This window comes from Pan troglodytes, chromosome 3 (genome assembly GCF_028858775.2).
Source record: "Pan troglodytes isolate AG18354 chromosome 3, NHGRI_mPanTro3-v2.0_pri, whole genome shotgun sequence".
Classification (NCBI taxonomy): Eukaryota; Metazoa; Chordata; class Mammalia; order Primates; family Hominidae; genus Pan; species Pan troglodytes.
In genome coordinates this window covers 16,282,571-16,308,257 of record NC_072401.2, presented here as the reverse complement: position 1 = coordinate 16,308,257, position 25,687 = coordinate 16,282,571, and the positions used below count along the sequence as shown (strand labels likewise).

Sequence of the window (25,687 nt, the reverse complement as noted above, 5' to 3'; positions counted from 1 at the left end):
AAAGAAAACATAAATTTGATCATTTAAATCATTTAAATCTTTAGTAAATAAGGGACGTGATAAATATAGAGTCAAGAGTTAAGCCATAGACTGGGAGACTTTATTTGCAATCCACATAACTGACAGAAGATTAGAATCCTGAATGTGTAGAAACAATTCAACATAAGAACAAGCAAAAGACAGAAATAGGCTTTTCACAGAAGAAACCTGAATGACAAATAAACACATAAAAAGATAATTACTTATGTTAATGATCAGGGAATTAAAAAAATAAAACAACAAGGAAATGGGCATTTTTTAAATTTGAGAATTCCGAATGATGACGAGGATGAATAGCAATGAGGACTTTACACCAATTTTGTGAAAATAAAGTGATGCAACAAATTTGGTGACCATTTGGCCATATGCAATGTGGCAGACGCAGTTGGTTCGGTACTCTCCAGAAGATTTCTTTTACCCTTCTTTCCTATTGGCAAAGCATGTCTCCTATTATGATTCAAAATATCAAATTCTCACTTCTCAAGCCTCTTTTATAGCTTTGGGTAACCATGTGGCCCAATTCTGGCCAGTGAAATTTAAGGAGAAGCCTAGAGAGGGTTGAAAGAGGGCTGCTGGGAAATATGTTACTTTGGGATGAAAAGAGACTTGAAATGGGGGTGTGCTCTTGCCCCTCTCTCTGCCCTCTGTTCCAGGTATATGAGGACATAATGCAGCAATCTTGTGACAAGAAGCTGAAAGCCACTCAAGGGAGATGGAAGAGTGGACGGAAAGAGCCTCGGCCATCACTGTGCTGCTGAACCGATCCTATGACCACCCCACTTCTGGATGTCTTGTTATGTGTGTCAACAACATTTTAAAGTGGCCAGGCTCTGTGGCTCATGCCTGTAATCCCAGCACTTTGGGAGGCCAAGGTGGAAGGACTGCTTGAGGCCAGGATTTTGAGACCAGCCTGGGCAACAGTCAGAACTCATCTCTATAAAATATTTGTTTAAAATTTAAAATATATTTTAAACCTTTTCAGTTGAATGTTCTGTTAGTTGCAGCCAAAAACATCTTAACTGGTATACCTGTTGTTATTCATTGAATTTTATCCCCCCAAACGATGTTGAAATCGTAACACCCAGTACCTCAGAAAGTGACCTTATTTGGAAATAAGGTTTTACAGATGATCAAGTTAAGATGAGATCATTAGGGTAAGCCCTAATCCCATACGACTGGGTCCTTATGAAAAGGGGAAATTTGGGCATAGAGACAAACACAAACAGAGAGAAGACAATATGAAGACACTGGGACAACACCATCAACAAGACAAGGAACACCTGAAGTTACTAGAAGCTTGGAAGAGGGCACGAAGCAGATTCTCTCTCACACCTTCAGAAGGCACCGACCCTTCTGACACCTTGATTTTAGACTTCCAGCCTCCAGAACTGTGAGACAGTACAATGCTATTGTAGAAGCCACCCGGCCTGTAGTACTTTATCACGGCAGCTGCAGCACACTAGCATACCCAGTAAAGGTGAAGATGGCACACCTGCCACACCTCAGAACTTTAGTCATTCTACCTTAGTCATTCTATTAAACACACTGGGAAAAAATCATATGCACAAGTAGACATGTATGCTTTAGCATTGTTTATGCCCGCAAAAACTGACAAAAAAGGTAACAGACTAATTAACAAGTAGATAATAATAAATAAATGAGTAGTATGGTCATTCAATAGGATACTATATAGCACTTAAAATTGCGGAACCAGAGTTTATATATTAGCATGGGTAAATCTCAAAAGTAATGTCATTAAAATCACAAAAATACATTGTTAGGTAGAAAAGTAAAATTCACTCTACAGGGCAAAAACACATAGTAAATGCAAATAAAGATTAAACTGAGGTAACGTTCCCTTATCAGACCAGCAAAAATCAGAAAATTTGAAGATACTCTGTGTAGTATGGGTATGGGGAAATAGGAGTTCTCATTACCTCAAGAAGATAATTGCCTTGTGAAGAGAAGTTCGACAATTTTTTCAAAATTAAGTAGCATATGCTTTAACTTAGCAATTCTACTTCCAGAATTCTATCTTATACACAGATCCACGTATGTATACATACAGAAGGATTTCATTGCAGCATTGTCTGTAATGTTGCCAAAGGTTTAAAACAATCTAAACGTTCATAGATACAAGTCCAAAGTATAGTAAATTTGTAAAGTGGAATCTATATAATTATTAGAATGAAACAAAGCTACACTGATCATCAAGATACATTGTAGAATGAAAAAAAGTAAGACACGGAAGAGATACTATGTGTGGAAAAATATATGGATATATGCTTATATATGCAGAGAATATTTCTAAAAAGATACAAGAGAAGCAAGTAGCAGTATTTGCCTCTGAGACAGGAGAAAAGGAAATTGGCGGAAGGAGTATTTTGATTTTATTTGTAACATGTTATTTTTTTAAAAACTAGAAAAAAGATGTAAAACAAATATGGCAAATTTTTATTGTCTATTAACTCCATGTGGTGGGTAAATGGGTATTTGTACTACTATTCCATGAACATTTCAGTGTATTTAAAATGTTAATAATTTAATTTTTAATTTTAAAATGGAAAAATTGAGAGGAGATATTGACTGAGAAACATTGAAGGAGGATATGAGGATATTGAAGGAGAAAAAGGAGTTCCCTCAAGTAGGAAAAATGAAGAAAGTCAGACCTGGGAAACACAAAGTATACAGTTTTCAGAGATAAACAAATTAATATATTCAGATCCTGGTGTTCAAAACTACCTTTGAAAAAATTTTATCTGGAAGTATTAACACATAAAAGCAGGACCCCAAAACGTGAACAACTAACTAAAGCTTACATTTTTTTTGTGGTTTTAAATCTCTCTCAGTTTCAGCAAGGTGTTTTCAGTCCTTCTTTGCCTTTATTAAGAATTCCCATGGAGATTTAATTACTGCCAACTTAGACACTGTTAGAGATAATTTAACTCATAAACTATCTCTTTTAGGAACCAAGATAATCAATGAAGCAGTTTTATTCAGAATTTCACAATATTTCATCTATGAAGTGCCAAATTCACAAATAACTTTATAATATTTGCTTGATAGTCATAAGATAAAATGAACATTTGGACAATATCAAGGCAAATATGGATCATGGCCAGAGAAAAATATGCCGTCGGAAATTTATAATGTCTCTTCAAATCAAACTTTGCTAATTGCTTCAAAACATCCAAAGACCAAAAATGTAGAATAACTGTCTACTATGTGGATGCAGCATGTTTGATACATTCTAGCAGGGAGTAGACAACTGAGCTTAGCAATTTTTTAAAACATCGCATAATGGAAAAAAAATTAATTGTAACTGTAAGACTACTTATGCTGAGGCCGTCCACTTAAGCAGGTATATATCTTCCTTTTGTGGATCTCCTTATTTATTTTTTTAAATTGTGGGTTTCTCCACTATTTAGAATTCTACTTGGGGGCTTAAGCGATTTTACATTCTTTTCTATATTTTTGTATTCATCCAAATATTCTTCAAATGGGCATGTTTTACTTTTATAATTTTTAAAAAAGAAGAGTTATTAGAGGGAACAAGAATGTTAGCGTCTTGCTACATTTACTCTTTAAATTTCTGACCTCAGTTTTCACCTTTTTGGTCTTTAAATACAAGATTCTTATCCTCTTTTTCCAGAGTAGACATTTGCTGGTAATATTTTGCTGAAAAAAGATAATCTCCTATTCCCTATTAAGATCAACTACAAAAATCTGTGAATATAACCATTCCTCCCCTTTCAGCCCTTTTCTGTGAAATACACACACACACACACACACACGAAACTAATTCTTGATTTCACCTATTGTTGAGTTTCCTGTTTTTTCTCTGCATCTTACATCCATTTTTTCCCACCACCCCCTTATTCAAGAAAACTGTCTTTGTGGTTTTCTGACCTAATCTATTTCTAAGAGTTTCCTTTAATGGAAGAATAATGCCTAGCCAATTCTAAATGTACTTATTGCCTCAAAAAATTCAACTGATACCTATTTAACTGACTCACTATACTAATCAACACTATTCATTCCCTCTATAAAAGCAGGTTTTCTGTCTTCTACACAGCTAATAAACTACTCTTTTGCACACCTGAGAATTTTTGTTTCTATCTACTTTGTTATTTATTTACCTATTTATAAACATGTTCGTGCTTGTGGTTTTTACTTATATAATGTAATGAAATTGTGCACAAAATTGAATAAGTAGAAAAAGAAAAACCATTTTTTTCCTATGAAAACTAAGTTTCATGTTTTGGAAAGCATCCAGCCACTACTTCACTTGTATTTCTGTTCCCCTGGCCAGCAAAACCTCTTGCAAGAGTTGTCTGTGCACAACAATCTCTAATTCCTCTCTCTTCTCATTTGTTTTTTTCTTGAATTTGTTCCACATAAGCTTTCATCACTACCACTCCTCCCAAAATGACCTTGCCAAGTCACCGATCCATTGGTCAATTTCCAATCTTCATCTTACTTGGCCAATCAGAATCACTTGAACAAGCTGATTATACCCCCTCTTTCTGAAATGTTTTCTTTCCTTGTGTCTGTATACGCTGTTAATTTCCAAATTTATATCTCCAGCCCAGACCTCTCTCCAGGACCCCCATACTCATATGAACCAGTCTTCTGGTCAACATCTCCACTAAAACAGTAGTCTCCCTTATCTGCCAGGGTTATGTTCCAACCCCCTCAGTGATGCCTGAAACTGCAGATAGTACTAAACCCTGTGTATATGTACTGCTTTTTCAATCTGATAGCTGAGATGGATACTAAGCAAGTAGCCATCTACTTACTTAGGCAAGTAACAGGCAGGTACAATATGCAGCATGGATATGCTGGACAAAGGGATGATTCACATCCAGGGCAGAAGAAAGCAGGACATCATGAGATTTCATCACGCTACTCAGAAGAGTGCTCAATTTAAAACTTACGAGTTGTTTATTTCTGGAATATTCCATTTAATATTTTCAGACTGTGGCTGGCCATGGATAAGTGAAACTGCAGAAAGTGAAACCCTAGATAAGGGAGGGTTACTGAATGTGGAAAACTGAGCTGCTGTTTCCTTCCCAACTTGCTTTACCACAGTCTTTCTCTTTCTGATAAATGGAAATTCATTTTTTCAGTACCTCTGCCCCAAAATCTTGGAAGCATTGTTGTTTCTTCTTTTTCTCTCACATTCCATATATTAGTCCATGGCAAATCACATGGGACCTACTTTCAAAACGTATCCAGAATCCACCCACTTCTCAACATCATCCATCACCATCCAAGCCAAAATCATCTCTTATCTGAATTACTAAAGAGCTTCCAAATGGCGTCCAGGCTGACGTCCTTGTCCTGCTACCATCTGTTCTCAATGCAGCAGCCAGAGAGATCCTTTAATGAAGGTATCAAACACTGGTACATAGTATTTTGACTACACATCACTAGTGGGATAAGTCCTGTGTCCCAAGGACCAAAAGAATCACAGAGAAAACTTACATCATTCAGTAGACATTTCATTAGCAATAATATATATGCACATATGTATATATAAAACAATTATATACAACATATATATGGGAAGTAAATACATAATTATATTAATGTCATTGAGAACTAAGATTTTCAGTGTAAAAGAGAAACAAGCATAAAATTAAAATGTTAAATAAAAACTTTGTTCCCTTTACTTTGAAATGAAATTATCAATATGAGCTCATACTTTATTTGTCTCTTTCTCAAAATGGATATATTTTCTAGCATTGGATAAAAATCAGAAAGTTATGAAAAACACAGTAGCAAGCAGAAGTACTGGAGAGAGGTCTGGGTTGGAGATATAAATTTGGAAGCCAACAGTGTGTACAGACTCAAGGGAAGAAAACGTTTCAGAAAGAGGGGGTGTAATCAGCTCGTTCAAGTGATTCTGATTGGCCAAGCTGTCAGTCAACAGATAATAAAGGGAATAGAGGAGGATTTTAAATAACACCACAAGGATGTAATTGGCCAAACCCAGAAGGTGGGAAATTCTACAAGATGAATTGCCCAGTCTGTTTAATAAATTAATATGCATTCTTAAATGGGGGAGGGAAATGGTTGTAAATTAAAGGAAATTTAAGATACACATATTTTTAATGCAATGTGCAAATCTTGATTAGAACAAATCAATTATAAAACTACATTTTAAAGAAAATCATGGAAAATTAAACTTCTGATCGATATTGGATGATATGAAAAATTACTCAGTTGTGTCAGGTAAGATGATGGTATGATAGTTGTGTTTTTTAATGTTCTTTTTAGAGTTACAGACTGAAAGATTTAGAGATACAGACTGAAAGATTTACAGACAAAATTATACAAACCCTGGAATTTGCTTTAAAGTACACTTTTTTTTTAATGGGTAAATAGATGAAATAAGAACAGCAGAATGTTGATAGTTGTTGAAGTTGGGTAATGGGTAAGTAGGGGTTAATTGTATTATTAGCTCTAGTTTTACATACCTTTGAAATTTTCCATAACAGAACATTCCAAACACACTGGCTGGCTTGCTGCTTTTCAAGGCCTTTGCACATGCTGCTCCTTTTACCTAGGATGTTCTCCCCAGATATTTCTATGTTTCACTCTCCCTCTTTCTTTAGGTCTTTGCTAAGAGGACACCTTCCAGTAAAGCCTCCTGTTTTAGTCATTTTCTGTTGCTTATAGCAGAATACCTGAAGCTGGGTAATTGAATTTATTCCTTAAAGTTATGGAGGCCAAAAAGTCCAAGGTTTAGGGGACACATCTGGTGACAGCCTTCTTGCTTACCAGAACTCCACAGAGTCCTGAGGCAGGACAGGGCATCACACGGTGAGGAGGGTGAGCATGCTAGCTCAAGTCCCTTTTCCTCTCCTTGTAAAGCCTGCCATGTCATTCCAAGGATAACCCATTGATCCATTAACCCATTAGCATATTAATCAGTAATCCATGAATGGATTAATCCATTCATGAGGGCAGATCTCTCATGACCCAGTCACCTCCTAAAGGGCCAATCTCTCATCCTGCCACTTCTGGGATTACATTTCAAACATGAGTTTTGGAGGGGACAAATGTGCAAACCATAGCATCTTCTTTACTTTAGGTTTCCATACCTAAAAAAGAAATCCCCAAAGTTTATGGCTTTTTATCGCCCTGAGAAACTAACCACTTTTAAATGTACTCGGTGCCTCAAGATGTTCTTTGAACTGAGTTTATCATCTTGCTGATTCCTTCATAAATGAGTAAGTTGTAAACACCACACAGCATTCTTTTTAATACTTTCCACCATCTGCCATACTATGTATTTTTCTGTTTCAATGTCTGTCTCCCCTACTAGAATATAAGTTCCATGTGACCAAGAATTTCATCTGTTTTGTTTACTGCTATATCTCCAGGATCTAAAAGAGTTTCTGGGACATCATAGGAGCTCAATACATATTTATTGAATAGATATGTTACAAAAATACCTAAAACGTGGAAATAAGGCAAAAAGATGGGCAGCATGTCTTTTCAGAGTCACACTGGGGTACTGTTTGCCAGGTTTACCAAGAATTATTTAATTATCTGGTAAAACATATATTTGTCTTTTCTATTTACCATTCATTAATAATTCTATGAAGTTTTATTCTAACCTTATGAAGTTAGATGGTAACTTGGAGATCTTTTCTGTTAAGTATGCAAATAATTTCTGTCTGATAAAAAAGAAATCCCCAACGTTTATAGCTTTTTATTGCCCTGAGAAACATTAACCAGTTTTATATCTACTCAGAGCCTCAAAATATTCTCTGAACTAAGTTTGTCATTTTGCTGATTCCTTCATAAATGAGTAAATCAATCTTTGATGTGTGTTGATTCTGCATGCTATGAAAGCCACGCTCTTACCTTTTTGAAAACTGATGTTAAATTGTGATGAGCTGGGCAAATTCAGCTGTTACTCTTGCCTATTCAGTATTCGGGGTCCTGATTCTGATGTGTGTTTACACAGCACACACCTACCCCCGTGCAACAAGTCTGTTCTTCATCAGCAGAGAACACTTAGATGCACCCCACCTCCCATCAGATTCATCCAAGCCAAGCAGCCCCAGGACCTTGACTCTCTTCATCTGGCTTCTCATCCTGCCTCCCCTCTGTTTGGGGACCTGCGCTCATATGTCAGTCACTTTTTTTTAAAGTAAGCTCCCAGGACTGAAGGTGCATGGAATGATGATGGGATCTTCCTGGGGGCGGATAACGTGTCAGGTTTCCCTGTTTCGGCTGACAAACAACATGTTTCTAATGCAGAATCACAAGGAAATGTCACCTCTCAGAGCAACTCCAACCAATTGGTAGCATCTCCATGGTGCACTGGGTGGAAGATTCTGAGGCTGAACCAGGCTCATCCAATATGCTCTGAACAATCAGCAATGCCCATCATGGGCACAGTACTAGGAGTGCCAGGTGCATGCTGCATACTTCCTGACCCAGCTCTAAGAAGTGATTGTTAAGGTGAGATCAAATATAGGAGATCAGTCAGAGTAGTGGGAGAACCGATAGGGAAAAGAAGCAGACCTTTTGAAAGGTCAGAAGGCTCTGCAAAGCTTCGGGGGAGAATAAGCTGAAGGCAGCTGTTCTCTTACCCTGACGCAGAGGGCGAGGAGTGGGTACAAGGGAATGTAGGGGAGTTTGTCTAAATAAGCTTGTTTACTTCCGGAAACCAACGTTTCATCATCCTCCGGCGAGACTGCTCCCTGCACGGCGGAACAACAATGTTAATTACCCACAGATTGCGTTGGCTCCAGGCTTTCGGCATTATGTCTGTACTGAATAAAAGTGAGCAGCTCCAGTTTATCGAGACTGCTGACTCTTCGGCAGTCCCCTAGCCGCTCTTTCACTGCGTACCTGTGTCTGAGTACTCCTTTCTTCTGTCGCTCAGCCAGGGTCTGCAGGACAGACCCGGCAATTAAACCACAAGGAACACGTCCTGGCAACCAGGAGAGGACGTGGCATTCTGCCGCTTTACCTACAAATCATTCCTGAAGTACAAAGACAAGGCATCATGACTCCCTAAAAGGAGGCCAGTGACCCTGAAGCCTCAGGACTCACCTTTGAGGTCTACAGAAAAATGAGCAGACACCCTGTCCCTGCAAGTATCCCTGTGCCCAAGAGGGCTCAACATTAAATAGCAACCAAACACCACCATGGCAGGTGGAGGAAGAGACCCTGGAAGAAAGGAAAAGCTGTTTCCTGCTTTTTGAAAAATGAGCCCCACATTTTCATTCTGTACTAGGCTCCATAAATTACATAGCCAGAGTGACTATAGCATATCACCAAATTACTTAATCTCTCTCAGGGTCCATTTCCCCAACCCTAATGAGAGGAGACAACGTGCTGGTGGCCCTCGCTCACTCTCAGTGCTCCCCTGCCTCCACGCACCCACTCTGGCCATGCTTGAGGAGCCCTTCAGCCCACAGCTGCACTGTGGGAGACCCTCTCTGGGCTGGCCCAGGCCGGAGTCGGCTCCCTCTGCTTGCACGGAGGTGTAGAGAGAGAGGCGCTCGCGGGCCAGCACGAGTTCCAGGTGGGCGTGGGCTCCCCAGGCCGCACTCTGAGCGGCCGGCGAGCGCAGCAGGCCCCGGACAGTGAAGGGCTTAGCACCCAGGCCAGCAGCTGTGGAGGGTGTGCCAAGTCCCCCAGCAGTGCTGGCCCACTGGCGCTGCACTCCAATTCTTGCTGGGCCTCAGCTGCCTCCCCGCGGGGCATGGCTTGGGACCTGTAGCCCACCATGCCTGAGCCTCCCCCCACCCTCCCTGCCCTGGGCTCCTGTGCCGCTGGAGCCTCCCCGACGAGCACCGCACCCTGCTCCCTGGCGTCCCATCCACCGTCCAAGGGCTGAGGAGTGCGGGTGCATAGCAGGTGACTGGCAGGCAGCTCCGCCTGCTGACTTGGTGCACAATCGGCTAGGTGAAGCCAGCTGGGCTTCTGAGTCTAGTGGGGACTTGGAGAACATTTATGTCTAGCTAAGGGATTGTAAATACACCAATCAGCACTCTGTGTCTGGCTCAAGGTTTGTAAATGCACCAATCAGCACCCTGTGTCTAGCTCAAGGTTTGTAAATGCACCAATCAGTGCTCTGTGTCTAGCTAATCTACTAGGGACTTAGAGAATCTTTATGTCTAGCTAAGGGATTGTAAATACACCAATCAGCACTCTATGTCTAGCTCAAGGTTTGTAAATGCACCAATCAGCACCCTGTCAAAACGGACCAATCAGCTCTCTGTAAAACAGACCAATCAGCCGTCTGTAAAATGAACCAATCAGCAGGATGTGGGTGGGGCCAGATAAGGGAATAAAAGCAGGCTGGGGGAGCCAACACTGGCAACCCACTGGGGTCCCGTTCTACACTTCTACACTGGGGAAGCTTTGTTCTTTTGCTCTTTGCAATAAATCTTGCTGCTGCTCACTCTTTGGGTCCACAGTGCTTTTATGAGCTGTAACACTCACCGCGAAAGTCTGCAGCTTAACTCCTGAGGACGGTGAGACCATGAACCCACCAGGAGGAATGAACAACTCCAGATGGGAGGAACGAACAACTCCAGACGCGCTGCCTAAAGAGCTGTAACACTCACCGTGAAGGTCTGCAGCTTCACTCCTGAAGCCAGCGAGACCACGAGCCCACCAGAAGGAAGAAACTCCGAACATGTCCAACACCAGAAGGAACAAACTCTGGACACACCACCTTTAAGAACTGTAACACTCACCGCGAGGGTCCACGGCTTCATTCTTGAAGTTAGTGAGACCAAGAACCCACGAATGCCGGACACACTAAGATGTGATTGCTGGGACTTTCCTGACAGGATTCAGAGAAAGTTTAAAAAGAACCAACTCTGTAGTTTCCAGCACATTGCAGGCAACCTGTAAACATTGATTCCCAACTTTTTCCCCTCCAAAATATCTAAACTGACATTTGGCAGCTGTTTTTCAAGAGTCCTAAGACAAAGAGGAAAGGACGAAGCAGAGAAGCCATGAGTGTTTATTGTGATTAAAAAAAAGAAAGAAAAGGAACGTTCTCCAGGCTCAACACCACCACTGCTTGCAGCTATTATGACACCAGAACAAGGAGCAAGTGTGTGTCTTGAGCAGTGGGTTCCACTGACCTTGCTGGGAACAGTGTCTGAAGCAAAACACAAGGCCAAAAGGCATAGAAATAGGTATCTTCTTCTCCCTCTCCTGATATCTGTTGTTTCCCACCGAGCCTTTTCATCCACTTTGGGGGCTTCCAAACAGCCTTTGCTTCAAGAAGATTCTATTCCCTGGCTGTATTCTCCCTGATACCCTGGTAGCACCCCAAGCTCCCAGAATTAGCTAATTTGCGTAAGTACTCCACTCTACCTTTCCTTCCCCAGGTAACTGAGACCTATAATCTCACTTCCCCATTTGTAACTATAGCAGCACCCAGGCCCCACACCTGGAAGGCTTGTTTCACTTCCCTTTCCACATTCAATCTGTCTCAGGTGCACCTGAGTTTTGTTTTTTTTTTAAGACAGAGTCTTGCTCTGTCACCCAGGCTGGAGTGTAGTGGCGTGAGCTCAGCTGACTGCAACCTCCGCTTCCCAGGTTCAAGCGATTCTCCTGCCTCAGCCTCCTGAGTAGCTGGGACTACAGGTGCACGCAACCACACCCGGCTAATTTTTGTGTTTTTAGTAGAGACGGGGTTTCACCATGTTTGCCAGGATGGTCTCAATTTCCCGACCTCGTGATCCAACCGCGTCAGCCTCCCAAAATGCTGGGATTACAGGTGAGCCACTGTGCCTCGCCTGCACCTAAGATTCTTAGAACCCCAGAACAAAAGGTAGGACTGAAGGAAGCCTTCAATCATAACACTAAGCATTGAGAAGACACAGGTAAGCATGAAGCTTTCCAGCACTCTACTGAATCTCATGGTCTCAGTGAGGACACTGATGTTGAGCAGGTGGTCATTCCATCACTCCAGGGGAAAAACATGCTGGAATTCTGTTCTCTGCAAAATGGTCACCCTCATAGTCTCTTGTGTGCTGAGAAGGTCCAGGTGTGGACAGACCAAGAGGAAGTCCAGACCCTCTCACCAGCAGAATCCTCCCCAAGATCCCCAAACCTTTAAGGGTTTAGTCAATCAATTGGCCAATCTTCCCTGGCAGTAGCATCTTACCTGACCGCCAGGATTTTCTCAGCAGGGTAGCACACACACTTCAGAGCACCCTCTTGTTGAAATTCTACCTTTAAAGGAAGACCTGAAATGCTATTTCTTTCTTAAAGTGCTTCCTGACTCTGCCCCACCACATGGGGCACGTCTGCATCTCCATGGCATTGTGCTGGTACTCCACTCACATATTCAGCAATTCACATAGTCTTTCTTGTTTGATAGGGGTACATTTCTTACATCCCTGCAGAATCTAGCGCAGCACTAACTGCACAGAAGCAATGGCTCCTTCCTCAGTGACCTCTTGGCTGTGTACAGGCCTCTTTTTCATTACAGATCACATGGTGTTGCGTTGCTCTGTTCCCAGGTTGGTCCTCCGCATACCTCCCACTGCAGGATCCTGGAGATCAATGCTTGTGTTTCTTCATTTGTGAATCTCCCATGTCTCACCCTAGTATTAGGCAGACAGCTAAGTCTTTGCTAAGTGTTTGCATAAATTTGCTGTTCTGCACATGTTGTACTAACAGGTTTTGCTGAGTAGACCCTGAGAAAATCCTACAGTCATTAAAATGGGAGGCATGGGGAAGTAAAAATGGAGAATTGGCTCCCAAGAAATCCTGCCAGAAATTTTGAAGAGGAAGTTAAATAAAAAAGAAATCGACATGAACATGAATCAGAAAAGATGGTCCTTGTGGGCACAGAAGTGATCATTAGAACGTAAGGTAAGACAGATGAAAGATTTTCTCTGATTAAGTCTCCCACAATTTCTTCTTATGTTCAAGCAGCATGATGTGGACTCAAGGCAGCTCAATATAGCAAGCTTCTATTAAGAGACTATTAGGTGATAAGCAATGTGTTAGACAACTGGAGATGCAGAAGTGAATAAAATAGTCCTTCCCCACAGGGCCCCCACCTTGTCTTGGGGCAGGGATAAGGGGAGCTCTCAGAAATGCCTGCTCCCATCCCTGAATGCTTGCCTAGACCACCAGCAGTCTGCAGCTATCGTCAGTACCTGCAATCACCATCATCCATGGAGAGGGCTGGTTTTCACCCAGGTGAGATTAGTGGAACTGAAGTTACACTCTCTGGATATCTTCCTAAATTCCCAGCTTCCCCTAGGTGCTGGCTCTCCATTCCCTCCTGCAGGCCCCACCCCACCCCTGACATCACTTGGGTCCGTCCTGACTATCACCAGACACTGGGCTCCCTCCCACAGTACCCAAATGCTGTCAGCTCTGACAGTCAGCAAACACTTTGTTGAGTCTTGGCCATGTGTATTTCAGGTCTCATGTGCCCAGAGACATCTTGGTCAGAAGGCAGCTCTTGTGTGTGGCCCTTGAGACAGCAGAACCAGAGGTGATCTGTTCAGGAATATTCCGCATGTAATGCCCCTGGTTCAACTCAAAGAACCAACCTGGTAACAACAAGAACAAGCTTCAATACTCACCTACCCACACTAAAAAACTTGCAGAAAGTGAGTTTCTCTGAAGACCCTTACTACTATACCGTGGCACTATTACTAAGACTGTGTGACAGGCAGGAGAGGGGAGTTCTAAAGGAGACTGTTAGTGCAGGCAAGATGGACTTGGGGGAAATTGTTGAGAGATTTTTGGAAAAGGACAACCAAGGAAAAGGAACAGTGAGGAAGATAAAGTGCTACAACCTCTAAAGAAATACTAAGGACCTACTACACAAAGGAAAAATTAACAGTTTCTATGCTCAAGACAGAAATTGAGGGTTTGGGGAGTAATGGTATTAAGTCGTTCACTGGGGAAGTATATTTATTACGATTTTGTTTATGTTATTTTTAATACCCTGGCTTATATACCATTCATTTAATTCAGCTAAATATTTAATGCCTATTGTATTTCAGGCACTATTCTAGGTCCTCAAGATATATGATTAAACAAAAGTCCCTAGGCTCAAGAAGACATTCCAGGAGGCATGTATTAGATTTTTATCATCTTAAAAGCTAATTGATAAAAGGTAATAAAATAGAGCAGTGTAAGAGAAGGACAAAAGAAAGACCAGAAGAAAATGAAAACAGAAAAGCTAACAAATCCAGATGTAAAGTGTAAAAACTGTCTACATTATTTTTGCTACTTCCTCCATGGAGGGGTGGAGTTTGTTTCTCCTTCTTTTGAATCTGGGCTGGTCCGGTGATTGTTTTAACCTATAGAATCTGTGGAAGGGAAGCTGTGCCAGTTGTGGATCTGAAGCTTTGAGTGGGCTTGCCAAGCTCCACTTTTGAGAGTTTAGAAACCTTGAAGAAATTCAACTCCACCAGGGAGAGACCATATGGAGAGGCCACATGGATAGAGAGAGGCCGTGTGGCAACACAGAGAGGAAGGGAGGCCTGACCAGCCCAGCTGAGCCCAGGAGCCATCGTGTTAAGTGGGACATCTTGGATGTTCCTGCCAAGACGATGTTGCAGATGCCTACACCCCCAGCTGACACCAAGTGAAACAGGCCACTCAGCTGATCCCAATCAAACCACAGACCCATGACAGACAATAAATGATTGTTGTTTTAAGTCACTAAATTTTAGGGTGGTTGTTTATTATGCAGCAACTGATGACCAAAACAGAAAGTGATACTTGGAAGTGAGGTCTTGTGTAACAAAACCTTAAAACATGTACGTGATGATTAATTTTCAGTGGCAATTCGCCCAGGCATGGTATCCAGATATTTGGTCAAACACATCTAGTTGTGATGTGAAGGTATTTTTTAGATTTTAAGTCAGGAGACTCGGTGTAAAGCATGTTACCCTTCATAATGTGGTGGGCCTCATCCAATCAGTTGAAGGCCTTAAGAGAAAGACCAAGGTCCCAGAAGTAAAAGAGAATTCTGCCAGAGACTGCCTTTGGACTCCAGCTGCAACATCAACTCTTCCCTGGGTCTCCAGGCTGCTGCCCTGTCCAGCAGATTTGGGGCTTGCCCGACTTCATAATGATATAAGCCAATTTCTTAAAATCTCTTTCTCTCTATTAATGTATTTATATTATGTTATATAAATGTTGTTTCTCTGGAGACCCTTACTACTATACTGTAGCATTAGTACTAGGAATGTGTGACAGGCAGGAGAGGAGAGGTCTAAAGGAGACTGTTAGTGCAGGCAAGATGGACTTGGGGGAAATTGTTAGCAACTAGAAGAAAGGCAGACCCTATTATGTCCTGGTAAAAAGTTTGGTAACACTGTCACCTGTCACAATACAAAGTGCAGAAAATATACCTAATGATCTTATAGGTTTGGTAAGGAGATTTCCAGGCAGAATGTTGAAAGTGCCAACTCACTTCTTTTTTTGGTTTGGTTTGGTTTGGTTTTGAGACGGAGTCTTACTCTCTTGGCCAGGCTGGATCTTGGTTCAGTGCTACCTCCTCCTCCTGGGTTCAAGCGATTCTCCCACCTCAGTCTCCAGAGTAGCTGGGATTACAGGCACGCGTCACAACACCCGGCTAATTTTGTATTTTTAGTAGAGACGGAGTTTCAGCATGTTGGCCAGGCAGGTCTTGTACTCCTGACCTTAAGTGATCCACCTGCCTGGGCCTCCCAGAGTGCTGGGATTACAGGTGTGAGCCACAGTGCCTGGCCCAACTCGCTTCTTTTAGCTGTGTCTGATAAGGTGCAGAAAGAAAGAGAGAAAATAATTCTTTATTTTTTAAAAGCAGAATCAAGAGTAAACATTTCCATGTGAGGATTTGTTGGGTTTGAAAATAAAACTGTCATTGTTAGTCTTTCCAAAGAATATCAAAAAAGAAATAGTCTCAAGGCAATGATCGAGTCCAGAGTGCTGCCAGTAAAACATGTTCACAAGGTCAAGATTTCAGGGATGTGGCTGTAAGACTGTATGTGTGTGTGTGTGTGTGTGTGTGTGTGCATGTGTGTGTGAGAGAGAGAATATTATCTAAAATATATAAAAATCTCCCATAAGAAATAAATAAGCAGCTCAATAGAAAGTATCAAGTATCTGGACAGGAAAATCACAGAAAAAAATATAAATGGCAAATAAACATATACAAGATGCTTAGACTCACTGATACTGAGGGAACAATTAGATGCTCTTTTTTCTCTTAAGTAAAAAAGTTGAAAATATTCAGCATTCAAGAGATTGTGGGAAAGCATCCCCTCTGATAGACTGATGATGGGAGAGTAAAATGGCACAACTATTTTGGAGTATATATGGAATACCTGGAATTTGGAAAAATCAAAACTTAAAATATGCATAATTCTCCCTTTTACTCAGCAGTTTCATCACTAGAAATCTATCCTACAGAAATACTCCCATATGTACACACAATATATGTATGAAGATTTTCACTGCATCATGTTTCTCCCAACTAAGGTGAAAATTTCATGAGTGAGAACTTCGTCATTCACTCTTGGGTCATCAGTAGCTAGGTCACTGTCTGGAACATAGTGGGTGCTCAACAGATACTTGTTGGATGAATGAATGGGATTGAAAAATTGGAAACAAGCTAATTTCCTGTCAATAGGAAATGGTTACATCTAGTTTATGAAATACTATGGGCTGTCAAAAGAAATGAGATAGATCTTTATGTACTCACATTGAAAGATCTTCAAGACCAGTGTTACTTTTTTTTTTTTTTTATGAGGTTGCTTTCTAACATTACCATTTCATTTTGGATTTCACTTCATACTTTACAATACAGCCTGGAGGAACGCGTCAACTTCTAGTTTCTCTCTCCATTAAGTATCTAATTATGTGTAAATAGAACAACTAACGGGACGCTGGGAAGCCCAGGAGGCAAACATTTTGCAACCGGAACTGTTGAGTGTGCCCGGAGAGGCGAGGGAGGTCTATTTGCTCATTTCCTGGGATTGCTTAAATGCGGGATTTTGCTATCCCAAAGCACAGAGCGTAAAGTAGCAGCTCCCCCTGCCTGCCTTCCCGGCTTGTTCTGTTTTACAAGCTACGATAATTTCCCGGTGAAAGCGAGGCCTGGGAATCAAATCCAAAAAGTAGTTGTTCCCTTTAGGAGAAGTTAGTAGCTGGAAAGGAGCATGAGAAAACTGGAAGGTCCCATAGACTAATGTGTTTTTTTCCAAGGTTTGTACAGATTCACCGAGTTGCTGCGCCTTATCATCTAAGTAATGTCTCAGTTTTTAGAAGTTGACATTGTTTTGTTAATTACTTCTCTGGTCACATGCATTTCAGGCCGCGCAAAAAGAATCGGAGTGCTGCTTTATATAAATGAATAAAACTAAGTTCCGTGGTTTGGCCCTTCTACACCCTCCTCCCCTACCACAGGCTTTGCAAACCACTTAATCAAGTGTCCTCTGTAACCGTCCGGGGGCACTTTCGGGTCAGAGACAGCGGGGGGAAACCGCAGAAAAAGTTGAAAATGTCAGCGACCCCCTGCATCTGCGAGTTCTTTTCTGTCCTTGAAGCGGTGAAGCGGGGCTGAGCGCGCCGAGGGTGGGCTGCAGCCCGGCGAGGGGCTGGGCTCAGGGCACCTTGCCCAGAAGGCGGGCATCGGTGCCAAGTGTTCACCGGCTACGCAGCAGAGCCACCGAGCAGCGCCCCCCCCCCGCCCCCCGCGGGCACGCTCGGTGCCAAGGCCAGCTGCTCCTGCAAGCGGCCCGCGGAGCCCCGAGCCCGGGACTCCCTACTCAGCACCACCCGGCGGGCTCTCGGCTGACCCGCCACGGAAGATGCCCGGTTCCGGGCGATCCGGGCGGCTTCCCTGCGCGCGGGGCCGTGCTGTCCCCGCAGTGCCCACCGGTGCGCCTTAGTCGCCAACCCACCTCATCTCAGGATGAATTTCAGTGTACTTGACGCATCGCGCCAGGACGGTCTCGGGAAAGCGCTTGGTGGTGCCCGGACCGCTCCACTGCTGGCGCCACCTCGGGACGACCACCGCGAGCACCACAACGAGGATCAGGACCAGGATACTGACGCCGAGACAGAGTTGGGCTCTCCTAGAGAGCCGGCAGCAGGGTTTGTCCCCGGACACCGGGCTGAACTCGCAGTTGGCCATAGGGCTCCAGGCGGGGTTGGCTGGGCGAAGATGAGGCCGGCGGGAGGCTAGGCAGCAAGAGAGAGGCTGGCTGGGTTCTGAAACTGCACCTCCCCTTCTGTTTCACTTGCCTTTTCTCTGTTTCCCTTCCCACCCCCAACCCCTTGCCTCAGAGTTCCGTGGCTGGTTACACCAATAAGAGTTTAAAAGACCAACAACTATAGGCTCCTGTGTGCAGTGACCCACCCACTCCACCTCCAGGGAGAAACAGCCACCTTAATCCTCTGCAGGTGTCCTAAGGGGGCAGACAGTACATCCTTATACTCCCTCCGCTAACTCCCTTCATCAACCGGGCACTTTACACCTGAGCCACATTTGCTTCCTGGAAAGCATGAGGGTGGGCTGCCCGCTTCTATACGTGTGTGCACACAATGCCCTCTGCCTGGAAAAGGATGTCCTACCTCTCTTTCTTAACTCTGACAAATGCCTGGTCAACCACCTTTAAAGACTCAACTTAAGTCTGACTCCTTCTCTCAAGAGGCATCAGTGGCTAAGCTCTGGGTTCAAATTTAGTTCTTGCTGGATGACATGCGGCAAGTTACTTAACATCTCTGTACTCAGTGTAAAGCCGGAATAGTAGCAGTACTGACTTCATGGGATTGTTACGAGGATTAAGTGAGTTAGTATCTACAACGTGTTTAGCACAATATCTGGCACATGGTAATCACCCAGTAAATGTAAGTTGTTACTACCAGCTCTAGGAGCTGCTCAGAGATGCAATTTTATAGTCCATGGAATGTGTTTGAAGCAGGGTCTGGCACACAGTAATACTGCACTCTATGCGGGAGTTTAATAAATAATAAAGTGGCTTTTCTTGCCTCTTCTTTGTTGAGAGAACATCTGTGACATTCAAGCAGAGACCTAAGTAATGTGAGCGATCAAGTCACCCAACTCCCTTGGGGCAAACATTTCCCAAGCAGAGGAAATGGCAGGTGCAAAGACTCTGAGGCAGAAAAGCTCTTGGCCTGTTCCAGAGCAGCAAGGAGGCCAATTGTAGTTAGGCTAGAGGGTTGAGGGAAACAGAACAGAAGTTCGGAAAGTAGCAGGAGACCAGATCACCCATGGCTCTGTAAGACAGGATGACTTTTTGGACTGTGTGTTTTATTTATTTTTTATCTTTTTTATTTTGTTTTAAGTTCTGGGATACATGTACAGGACGTGCAGAGTTGTTATATAGCTAAATGTGTGCCATGGTGGTTTGCTGCACCTATCAATCCATTGCTTAGGTATTAAGCCCCTCATGTTTTAGCTATTCTTTCTGATGCTCTCCCTCCCTCCACTCTCCCCAACAGGCCCCAGTGTGTGTTGTTCCCCTCCCTGTGTTCATTGTTCAGCTCCCACTTATAAGTGAGAACATGCAGTGCTTGGTTTTCTGTTCCTGTGTTAGTTTGCTGAGGATAATGGCTTCCAGCTCCATCCATGTCCCTGCAAAGGACATGATCTCGTTCCTTTTTGTGGCTGCACAGTATTCCCTGGTGTATATGTACCACATTTTCTTTATCCAGTCTGTCATTGATTGGGTTGATTCCATGTCACTGCTATTGTGAATAGTGCTACAATGAACATATGCATACATGTATCTTTATAACAGAATGATTTATATTCCTTTGGGTATATACCCAGTAATGGGATTGCTGGGTCAAATGGTATTTCTGTTTCTAGATCTTTGAGGAATCCCCATACTGTCTTCCACAATGGTTGAACTAATTTACACTCCCATCAACAGTGTAAGTGTTCCTATTTCTCCACAACCTCACCAGCATCTGTTGTTTATTGACTTTTTAATGATCACCATTCTGACTGGCATGAGATGATATCTCATTGTGGTTTTGGTTTGCATTTTTCTAATGATCAATGATGTTGAGCTTTTTTTCATATGTTTGTTGGCTGTATAAATGTCTTCTTTTGAGAAATATCTGTTCATGTCCTTTGCCCACTTTTTAATGGGGTTGTTTATTTCTTAGAAATTAGTTTAAGTTCCTTGTAGATTCTGAATATTAGACCTTTGTCAGATGGATAGATTTTGAAAATGTTCTCCCATGCTGTAGGTTGTCTGTTCACTTTGATGATAGTTTCTTTTGGTGTGCAGAAGCTCCTGAGTTTAATTAGATCCCATTTGTCATTTTCGCTTTTGTTGGAATTGCTTTTGACATTTTCATTATGAAATCTTTGCCCATGCCTATGTCCTGAATGGTATTGCCTAGATTTTCTTCTAGGGTTTTTATAGTTTTGGGTTTTACATTTTAAATCTTTAATCCATCTTGAGTTAATTTTTGAAAAAGGTGTAAGGAAGGGATCCAGTTTCAATTTTCTGCATATAGCTAGCCAGTTTTCCCAGCACCATTTATTAAATAAGGAATCCTTTCCCCATTGCTTGTTTTTGTCAGGTCTGTCAAAGATCAGATGGTTGTAGATGCGAGTCTTATTTCTGAGGTCTCTATTCTGTTTCATTGGTCTATGTGCCTGTTTTTGGATTTTATTTTTAACCCATTCGTGTGCATTTTATTTTTAACCCATACAAGTCACCAAATGACTTGATCTGGCATATTATTTTAAAGGATCAATCTGGCTTTGGTATTAAGAATAAATTGTAGGAGGATAAGGATGGAGAACAGTTACAATGGCTGTAGTAGCAGTAATGAAGGTGGCAAAGAAAAAAAAAGATGGATTCTGAATAGAGTTTGAAGGTAGCAGCAGCGGGATTTGCTGATGAATTGGATGTAGCATTTGCAAGAAAGAGATGAGTCAAAGATGATGCCAAGATTTTTTATTTGTGTAACTGACCAAAGGAAGGAAAGCACTGCAATCTACAGTGATGGGAAAACGGGAGGTGAAGTAGATTTGGTCTTGGGAAGAGGCATGAATCAAGAATTTGGTTTTTGATGTGCTAAGTTTGAGATGTCTATTAGACCCCCAACAGGAGGCATCAAGGAGCCACTTGGGTATAAGCTTCTGGAGTTTGGGCAAGGGATTAATGCTGGAGACACTAATAAGGGAGACCTTAGATATGGACAGTTTTTAAAGCCAAGAGTATATATATAAGATCATGTGAAGAGTGTGTGCAGAAACAGAAGAGTTTCAGAGGCTCAGCCATGGGCTACTCCTGTGGCAGAGGCCAGAAAGATGAGAGAGCTTCAGCAAAGAGAACTGGGAAGGATGATCCCTGAGACAAGAGGAAGGGTGCCCTGAAAGTTATTGATGATATTGACAAGAGGAATCATTTTAGAGGAAAGATGAGGACAAAGCCCACCCACAGCAGGTTTAGGAGAGTATGTGAGAAGATGAGTGGTATCAGTAAGTTAGCTGGTGTTTGCGTGTGTGTGGAGAGCTTTTCTGTAAAATGAAATCGAGAAATAAAGCCATAGCTAGAGGATGCTGGGCAGTCAGGAGAGAATATTTTGTTCTAAGTTGAGATTATCACAGTATGTTTGTAGGATGCTGGGATGACCCAGTAGGCAGGCGACAATTGGCAATTGCTCCAGTAATTTCCCTCGACCTGCTGAGCTCAAGTGATCATCCTGCCTCAGTCTCCCGAGTAGCTGGGACTACAGGCACGCACCACCATGGGCCTGGTTAATTTTTTGCAGTTATTATTTTATTTATTTATTTTTGTAGAGGTAGGGTTTCACTATGTTGCCCAAGCTGGTCTTGAACTCCTGGACTCATATATTGGTGAGAGGTATCCAAAGCACAGGTGAGAGTGTGGGTAGGAGCTCCACCACCTCACAGAAGAAAGATGGAAAACACAGCTTTGGGGGTTGGGAGGTTCATGGATTTGGTGATGATGATGTGGATGTACTTTTCTGCTGCTTCTCAGTGAAATGAGAAGAAAAGGTCATCTTCTGAGAGTTGGTGGGGTGCTGGTAGACCTGGAAGGAGACCAGGAGAGCAAATGGACTGTGGGTTCTCAGGGTATCATCAAGTGGTCAGGAATTTTTTAAAAGGTCGGTTAGTAGGTTGCGTTCTTTTGCCCAGCCACTCCCCACTGTTTAAACAGAAGGGTGAAAGTGAGCAGAGTTGGATTTGACAGGGTTGGGGTTTGCTGTGTGTATTTGTGTTCTAGGGTTGCCATAACAAAGTGCCACAACGGGGTGGCTTAAGCAACAGAAATGTATTGACTCACAGGTCTGGAGGCTAGAAGTCCAAGATCAAGGCGTCACCAGGCTGATTTCTTCTGAGGCCTCTCTCCTTGGCTTGTAAGTGGCTGTCTTCTCACTCTGTCTGCACATGGTCTTCCCTGTGAACTCCTCTGTGTCCAATTTTCCTGTTTTTATAAGAACACCAGTCATACTGAATTTGGGCTCACTTTAATGACCCCATTTTAACTTAATTACCTTTTTGAAGCTATTACCTTATCTTCAAATACAGCCACATTCTAAGGTACTGAGGGTTAGGATTTCAACATATGAATTTGGGGTGTACACCATTCAGCCCCTAACACCAGTAAATGTAACGGAGAAAAAAACGTCAGGGAAGTAGAAACTTTAAGCAAGAATGGGTTTTGTTTTTGGTTTTTATGGGTTGTTTTGTTTTTGGTTTTTGTTTGTTTGTTTTTGTTTTGTTTTGTTTTGTTTGAGACAGGCTCTTGCTCTGTCACCCAGGCTCTGGATGCAGTGCTGAGCCCATAGCTCACTGCAGACTTAACCTCCTGGGCTCAAGCGATCCTCCTGCCTCAGTCTCCTGAGTAGCTGGGGCTGCAGATGTGCACTACCACAACTTATTGGATTTTTTTGTAGAGATGGGGTTTCGCCATGTTGCCCAGGCTGATTTCAAACTCCTGGATTCAGGCCATCCACTCTCCTCAAGGATGGGATTTTAATAATGGTGCATAACATCTAAGTCCCACAGAAACTGAAGCAGGGGCAAAAGAAGGGTGAGAGATCATGAAAAGATGAGAGAGCTCATGGCTGGGAGGTCCTGAAGGGACCAAAGAGTTGTTAGAAAAGACAACATTTGCATTTGAGTGCTTTCATAGGCAATGCAGACTCATTCTGTCCAAAACTAAACTGTTAATCTTTCTCTGTCAAACCAGCTCCTCTTCTGGTCTTTTGCATTTCAGTGAAAAGAACCAACATCTCCTGCAGTTACTCAAGCTAGAATTTTCCCAGTCTTTGACTCTTGCCTCTCCCTCGTTCCACATATCCACGTGAACGACAGTTCCTACTGCCTGCAAATTATTCATTAAATGTCCTTTTCTTCATCTCCAGTACCACTAACTTAGTCCAAGAGAAAGTTCACCTCCTTTCTCACCCAGGAAGAGCTTCCCCACCATTCTCCCGATTCCACTCTTTCCGCCTTCCTCCATGTATTGTCTATACCACAGTCAGGCTGGTGGGGTTTTTTTTCCAAGTCACCCCTTTCAAAGATATAACTTTTACAACATAATTCTGACTCCCTCCCCTCTTGCTCTGGACATGACAAGCAGCCTGTCTGTTGGCCCACTTCTGCTTCTCCAGCCTCCATGGTGCGCACCTCTGTCCCCAACAACTCCTATGCTTCTCCACTCCTGCTGGCCTTCTCTCTGTCCCCAACCAGCCCAAGCTCTCCTCTGCCTCTGGGCCTTCACAGATGCCATGGCCTCACCCTGCTGACTCCTACTGACCCTTCATGTTTCAGCTTCAATGAGACATCCTCAGGAAGCCTTTTCTAACCCCACTCAGCTCCCAAGCTAGGTTCGATCTGCAAATTGTTGTACACTCTTCTCGCTGAATAACATAGATGCCAACAGATCTCCTGAGACAATACCCATCTCAGAGGCTCTGGTCAGGACCCCCAGCCCAGGAATGCACACTCTGAGAATTTCTTCAGGGTGTCCCCTCCTCAGGAGACCAGGAGTTTGCACAAGGCTAGGTTGGCAGCAATTGAAATTTGTTCTCTTAGTACCCTGGGATCAATCTGATGTCTATAAATGCTGGTTGAACAAACCAGTTAGCGAATGACTGAGAAATGTGGGTTTTGCCTCTGGATTCATTTCTGTTAATTTCTGACCTTGCTGTGTTCCCTCCTTTCTTCTGCTCTCGTGTTCTGGGCATGTACTTTCTTTCATGATCCCTATAGTGCAAGGTTCAAAATCAGTTACCATGCAAGAAGGTTTGCCACCTGCTGTTTATGAAACTGAACCATTAGGAATTATAGCTTTCCAGCTTGTGAAATGAAACATCTGAGTCCTGCCACAAAACACACCCCTTTGAAAAGGCTATTTGTTTCTGACAATAAATATGATAAACACACGTGGAATAAATGTCAAATAGATCAAAGGGCTAGATTCAAAAAACAATTCTTTCTTCTTCCCTGAACTCCCCTCTTCCCATTTTAATGAACAAGCAGCATACAGAGAGAGAGAGAGAGAGAGAGAGAGAGAGAGAGAGAAAGAGACCTTCATTGTTTCATAAAAATTATAGCATAGGACATATCCTGTTGTGTACCTGGCTTTCCTCACATACTAATGTATGTTGAAGACATTAAACACCAGCACATGTTGCTTACCCCATTCTTTTAGATGACGCCTAGAATTCTACTGTATAGGATGCTAGAGTTTACTTAACTAGACCTATATAAATGAGCACAGAATGCTACAACAAATATTCTTGTGGCAGCATATTTTTTAGGTGTCCAAGTACATACACTCCTAAAAGTGGACTTCCTGGGTCAAAAGACACAAGCACTTAAAATTTTGAAAGATATTGCCAGCCAAAGGCTGGTACCAGTTGGCCCTCTCACTGACGGTAGCTGAGAATGTGGGTTTTTCCACACTCACACAGTTACAGTTTCAAGTTTGTTTTGTCTTCCTTTCTGATTATTAATCACCAGGGATTTGGCAACTTCAGATGTTAGTTTCTCTTTCTGTGAAATGTAATAAACACTTGAGAAAATAAAACCTAAAGGAACCCTATAGCCCCTTACTTCTGCTACATCACTTGGTTTGTGAATATTCTCATTTTGCATTTTATCTTTCTGCAGGCAAGAAGCTTGGCTACAAACGTCTAACACTGTGGTATATTTGGGGGGAAGAAGATAATGCACAAGGAACTACCCAGATCCTCCTACCACACCCTGTTGCTGTAGTATGATTTGGGGCAAGTTACCAATATTTTTTAATTTCTATTTTCTCATCTGTAAAATAGGTGCAGTGCAATGTCTACTCATCAGCTTGAAGTGCGGATTAATTGGTAATATACACACCTAGAACACGCTGGACACTCAACATATGGTAATATCATTATTGCAGACTTATTTGTGCATAGTTACACTGCACTGAGGCTTGAAAAATGGCATATTCTGATATTCATTTATTCAACAAATATTAAGGACCCACCACGGGCCAAGTACTGTGTTAAGTATTGAGGGCACAGAAATAAACTGGCCTTGAGGAATCCCTGTATAGCCCAGCACTTAAGAGCACTTGGTGGTCAGGTAGACCTGGGTGGGCTTTGCTATTTGGGCAAATAGTAAAGCTTC

General features: G+C 42.5%; 1 protein-coding gene across 1 annotated transcript in view; it reads right to left on the bottom strand.

Annotated features, from left to right (window-relative positions):
• The window catches only part of CD38 (CD38 molecule), a 66,493-nt gene extending 48,055 nt beyond the window's left edge, over positions 1-18,438 (bottom strand). The window contains exon 1 of the mRNA XM_001160669.7: positions 17,958-18,438. Coding sequence (XP_001160669.1) covers positions 17,958-18,190 — 233 coding nt within the window. The 5' untranslated portion in view covers positions 18,191-18,438. The remainder of the gene's footprint in view (positions 1-17,957) is intronic.
• Positions 18,439-25,687: the final 7,249 nt, after the last annotated feature.